This window comes from Polypterus senegalus, chromosome 18 (assembly GCF_016835505.1).
Source record: "Polypterus senegalus isolate Bchr_013 chromosome 18, ASM1683550v1, whole genome shotgun sequence".
NCBI classification, from domain to species: Eukaryota; Metazoa; Chordata; class Cladistia; order Polypteriformes; family Polypteridae; genus Polypterus; species Polypterus senegalus.
Window position 1 is genome coordinate 86,659,123 of NC_053171.1, and position 6,341 is coordinate 86,665,463.

The window sequence follows — 6,341 nt, forward strand, 5'->3', positions numbered from 1 at the left end:
CATGGCCATGGCAATGTTCTTTGTTGCCACCAGTCAAGTGACACAGAGGCCATGTGACAGTGTCAGTCTTATAAAATATGGCAGCGGACAGCATCGCTAGTGTTGGAAATAAACTTCATGGTAGACTAGCCAGGGGAAAATTCCCAGTTAGTTGAGGTTCTTCTGCCTCAGTCGTCGTTGTTTAAGATATTTAAGTCTGGATAGATTTTTGGTTTTGCTTTGGGGTCTTGATTGTCTTCGGCCTTCTCTTGCATTTTAACTTCCCGACTGCACTCTGGACACATCCCTTTTCCCCAAAAATTCATTTTTTTTTTTATTTATACAAGGGAATGGAAAGCAAAGATTAAAATCTCTTTCAGTCTCGGGGAAAATAAAAAGTGGTGACAAATGGCAGTGGGGAAAAATGCATACAGTTAGTGCGAGACCTGCTGTGACGAGAAGTCAAGGAATTAAATATAGTGGACACCTAAGTTTGCCTGCATGTAAAATGTTATTAGCTTTAAATTCTGTGTCTTGTGAGGACCTGCGTCATTGCTTTTGAAGAGCTTGTGGATTCTGTAATTCCTCTCCAGAGCTAGAGGTGCCCAGTTTAACTGCTGCCTGCCACTTTTAGACTTTTTGCGAGGGATTTCATAAAATGTGGCACTAGAAATTGCACAGTACAGTTACCATTATTGAGCCAGTATACTCGCCACACATTAACTGTTAGGTAGGTGGTGAGAGAGAACATAGCCAGTTAGAGACGGGGGGGTGATTAGGGGGCCAGAATGACCAGGCCATGGAGGGCAATTAGGCTGGACATCAGGATACACCCTGCTCTTCGTGATGGACCCCCAGGTATCTTTTATGACCACAGAAATTCAGGGCCTTAATTTTATGTTTCATCCAAAGGACGGCACCACATTTACAGCACAGTGTCCAGGAGCATTGGGATTCACACACACACACCACAGGGTAAGCGCCCCCTACTGGTGTCACCAACAACTCTTCCATCAGCAACCCCAAGCTTTTGGGTGGGCAACATCATTCCTGGTGGGCCACATTGGCTGCAAGTTTTCATTCCAAACCAACTGCTTAATTAGAAACCAATCCTCGCCAATGTCAGGCCGTATTTACTAGTATGGCTTGTTAGTCTGCTGTGTTAGGTTCTTATATTGTAGATTTGTTTCCTTTCCAAGTCTAAAATGGATCATTTTCAGTCAGTCACATCCTTCTCTTGAGTGTTTTATTAAACCAAATAGTGCATGATGAATCCATCCATCCATTATCCAACCCGCCATATCCTAACTACAGGGTCACGGGGGTCTGCCAGAGCCAACCCCAGCCAACAGAGGGTGCAAGGCAGGAAACAAACCCCCGGGCAGGGCGCCAGCCCACCGCTGGGCACACACACACCAGGGACAATTTCAGATCACCAATGAACCTCACCTGCATGTCTTTGGACTGTAGGAGGAAACCCACACAGACACGGGGAGGACATGCAAACTCCACGCAGGGAGGGAGGACCCGGGAAGCGAACCCACAGGTCTCCTAACTGCGAGGCAGCAGCAGCGCTACACACTGCGCCACCGTACCGCCGCCTGATGAATCCACACAGGTGTAAATGGAAACAAGTTAGACAGAGAACTGCTGGCTCCTTTGTCATGTGCATCTTATTGTTAATAAGGAGACATTAAAAACAGCAGATGCAGCTGTTTAAGACTGAAATAAGCAGACCTTAACAAGCAAGACCACCACTTGAGCAATGAGTGCTTCATCAGGAATAGTTGACTTCTCATTAAGAATCTGGGTTGGAACAGAAACCCGCAGCCACTGTGACCCTCCAGGACTGATGCTGCCCATCCCTGTCCTAGATGGTCTCCCCTCCAAGTACTGGCAGGGTCCGAACACGCTTAGCTTCAGTTGGATGACCTGCTCTGAAACACATGCTTAACTCCTAACCAAAAAGAAAAAAATGTGTGTACATATGCACCGTATTTTATTTTAATTTTGTCACAAAGGTACATCAGAGAACACTCTCGTGGCTCATCACAGGTATGCAATACCCTACTGGGGCAAGAGGGGGCACAATCACCAACAGCCTTGTCTTCTTTCTCCTCCTCTGCAACAGCAAGAAGATGCCCCTTGAAGGAAAACAACTTCTGACCCTTCCAGCCTTAGGGTTATAACGATCTGACGCCAACTAATGTTGGCATCTCATTTGGATACCGACTTGGTGGAAGGACAGGCCCGCTCTCAAGAGCTAACAGCTTCTCTCCAAGCCAAAAAGGCTGCTTATTTGGTTTCTATTTTGTGCCTGTCAGTACTGAATTTGATTTGTGTAAGTAGAGAATTAAAAGGTGTTACCCCATTGGCACCCCAATTATACCTACGTATATGTACATCTATCCAGCCATCCATTATCCAACCCGCTATATCCTAACTAGAGGGTCACGGGGGTCTGCTGGAGCCAATCCCAGCCAGCACAGGGCACAAGGCAGGAAACAAACCCCGGGCAGGGCGCCCAACCCACCACAGGGCACACACACATGGCAATTTAGGATCGCTGATGCACCTAACTTGCATATCTTTGGACTGTGGGAGGAAACGCAACGCAGACACGGGGAGAACAAGCAAACTCCGCGCAGGGAGGACCCAGGAAGTGAACTGACGTCTGCTTACTGCGAGGCAGCAGCGCTACCCACTACGCCACCGTGCCGCCCCATCTATATCTACAGTATATATTATATATATATATATACTGCTCAAAAGAATTAAAGGAACACTTTTTAATCAGAGTATAGCGTAAAGTCAATGAAACTTCTGGGATATTAATCTGGTCAGTTAAGTAGCAGAGGGGGTTGTTAATCAGTTTCAGCTGCTGTGGTGTTAATGAAATTAACAACAGATGCACTAGAGGGGCAACAATGAGATGACCCCCAAAACAGGAATGGTTTAACAGGTGGAGGCCACTGACATTTTTCCCTCCTCATCTTTTCTGACTGTTTCTTCACTAGTTTTGCATTTGGCTACAGTCAGTGTCACTACTGGTAGCATGAGGCGATACCTGGACCCTACAGAGGTTGCACAGGTAGTCCAACTTCTCCAGGATGGCACATCAATACGTGTCATTGCCAGAAGGTTTGCTGTGTCTCCCTGCACAGTCTCAAGGGCATGGAGGAGATTCTAGGAGACAAGCAGTTACTCTAGGAGAGCTGGAGAGGGCCATAGAAGGTCCATAACCCATCAGCAGGACCAGTATCTGCTCCTTTGGGCAAGGAGGAACAGGATGAGCACTGCCAGAGCCCTCCAGCAGGCCACTGGTGTGAATGTCTCTGACCAAACAATCAGAAACAGACTTCATCAGGGTGACCCAAGGGCCCCATGTCCTCTAATGGGCCCTGAGCTCACTGCCCAGCAGCATGCAGCTCGATTGGCATTCGCCATAGAATACCAGAATTGGCAGATGCACCACTGGTGCCCTGTGCTTTTTACAGATGAGAGCAGGTTCACCCTGAGCATGTGACAGAAGTGAAATGGTCTGGAGAAGCCATGGAGAACATTATGCTGCCTGTAACATCATTCAGCATGAGCAGTTTGGTGGTGGGTTAATGATTGTCTGGGGAGGCATATCCATGGAGGGTCACACAGACCGCTACAGGCTTGACAAAGGCACCTTGGCTGCCATTAGGTATCAGGATGAAATCCTTGGACCCATTGTCAGACCCTATGCTGGTACAGTGGCTCCTGGTGCACGACAATTCCTGGCCTCATGTGGTGAGAGTATGCAGGCAGTTCCTGGAGGATGAAGGAATTGATACCATTGACTGGCCACCACACTTTCCTGACCTAAATCCAATAGAACACCTCTGGGACATTATGTTTTGGTCCATCCAATGCCACCAGGTTGCACCTCAGACTGTCCAGGAGCTCAGTGATGCCCTGGTCCAGATCTGGGAGGAGATCCCCCACAACACCATCTGTCATCTCATTAGAAGCATGCACCGATGTTGTCAGGCATGTATACAAGAACACAGGGGCCATACAAAGTGCTGCGTACAATTTGGAGTTGCTGCAATTAAATTTTGGCAAAATGGACTAGCCTGCCACATCATTTTTTCACTCTGATTTTTGGGGCGTCTTTGAATTCAGGGCTCTGTAGGTTGATCATTTTCATTTCCATCAAACGATGTGGCATCCTTTCGTTCCTAACACATTACCCAGTCTATATCAGTATAGATATCCAGGAGGATTTCTTTTTCCCATTGAGATCTGATGTGTTTTCAAAGTGTTCCTTTAATTTTTTTGAGCAGTTTATATATATATATACATACATATACATACACACACACACATATATATATATATATATATATATATATATATATATATATATATATATATATATATATATATATATATAATCAATTTTATCCACACTCAGTTCAGATTGACATATACTGTAGTGTCTGAAATATCTGTGTTTCTACCCTTGCTGTACTGTATATCGTGTCTTTCTCTAACAAATAAATGTGGCAAAGTGGTTCTTTAGGGCAATGCCAAAGGGGTTCCTAAAGGAATCGTCCACATGAAGGTTCCATAACGAATCTTTACTTACTCAGATCTAAAACAGGCTGCATACATCGCCATAAACACATCTGCGATGTCCCGACGTGTTCCCGATTTTAAACCGACTCTCGCTGCCTACAATCACACAGCCTAAGTGCAGGTTTTCTTGATCTGTTACTGACCTGCAAGGAAGCCTTATAATACATTAAAGATTTCTGAATTGTCCACATATTGAAAATCTTTTCAAAGCACAAAAACGAATGGAATGGATCTGTCAAGCAATCTACACAACCCCGTAAAGTGTTATTAAAGAGACGTTATTTTTAAGAGTGAAGACAGCCAAATATTATACAGTAGCTTTAATTTTGCACATTTGACACTTGTTGATTGTTTTAAAATTTAAACAGGATGAAAGAGCCCACCGGCGCCCTGCCCGGGGTTTGTTTCCTACCTTACGCCCTGTGTTGGCTGGGATTGGCTCCGGCAGACCCCCGTGACCCTGTAGTTAGGATATAGCGGGTTGGATAATGGATGGATGGATGGAAACAGCCCAACAGGCACACACAACTGTGAATTGACTTTGGCACCGTTACCTGAAAGTTAACGATCCGCTTTTTAGATCGGCTGCCGTCAGCTCTACTTACGTTTCCTTTATATAGCGTCACGCACAGCGTGCACCGAGGCGTTTAACCAACCGCGTCATTTCACAGTATACGGATGCTCATCGCAACTTTGTCTTTCCCACTTTCCTATTTTCAAGATGCCAGAACAGCTCGTAAGTGTGCAGCCCTTGAGGATTTCAGAACGATACAACAATCTGAACGCCGAAGCTTCACATCTATGCTGTTTTTTTAAACGTGCCGATTTGGGGTACAACTTCTGTTCTTTAATGTAATTAAATAAAAACTGAAAAACAAGTATTACATAGAAAGGCTTAGTGAAAGTATGTCGGGGGTGGGTGCCGCGGCTATTCCGATTAAAATCGAATCGCTTACCGATAGTGGAGACCACGGTCCCCACAAAATAGAAGGCGCCTGTAAAGTCCCAACGCGGTCGGATGCTGTCCACCCTGATGCCCGCCACACTGGCTTCTTCATAGTCCCGGAGAAAATTCTCCAGTTCGATCTTGTTGAGGTTGTACTTCTGTGCAAAATTCTCAAACCTCTGCACCCACTTTTCTTTGATCTGCTTTTCTTTGGGATGCTCTAAGGCAGAAAAGACGGCGGCCCCACACAGCAGGTAAATGACGATCAAGACGGCCAGAAGCAGGAACCTTGCATTATCTTCATTGAGAGAACCCAAAGTGCAGCAGCAGCCGCCCCTGCAAGCCATTCTGCCGCTGCCTAGAAAAGTCACGGACTCGGGTGGCTGGCGGCGTGGCGCCTCCCTCGAGGCTCACCGGGGACAGGCAGGAGTCGCATGTCTCTCTTTTTCGCTTTCTCTCTCTCTCTCTCTTTGTCTTCTGTCAGACTCGCGTGGCTGCAGCTTTCTTTTCCTTAAGTGACACTGCTAGATGTATAAATGCGAGCTTTGATTTCATTTAGCATCAACTTAGAAAAATAAGAGAAAGTTATGTTGTTCGTGTAACGGCGCCGAAATGAAAAAGTCAAGTCGTCCAAATATATTCTGCACCAGCTGCTTATCAATTCGGAACCGCGTCCACGACATTTCTCTTGTTTGCTGATCTTGCCGATGAGATGTTTGCGGGATTCGCTCAAACGTGCTCTTTTCTCTCTCTTTTCTAGGTCATCTTATATGAAACCTACCGCCTTGAACAAAGTAGCGATCACAGG

At 45.9% G+C, this 6,341-nt stretch overlaps 1 protein-coding gene across 1 annotated transcript in view; it reads right to left on the reverse strand.

Annotated features, from left to right (window-relative positions):
• kcnk13a (potassium channel, subfamily K, member 13a) overlaps nt 1–5,880 on the reverse strand; it is a 60,543-nt gene extending 54,663 nt beyond the window's left edge. Inside the window, exon 1 of the mRNA XM_039742028.1 lies at nt 5,544–5,880. Coding sequence (XP_039597962.1) covers nt 5,544–5,880 — 337 coding nt within the window. The remainder of the gene's footprint in view (nt 1–5,543) is intronic.
• Between the last annotated feature and the right edge of the window lie 461 nt (nt 5,881–6,341).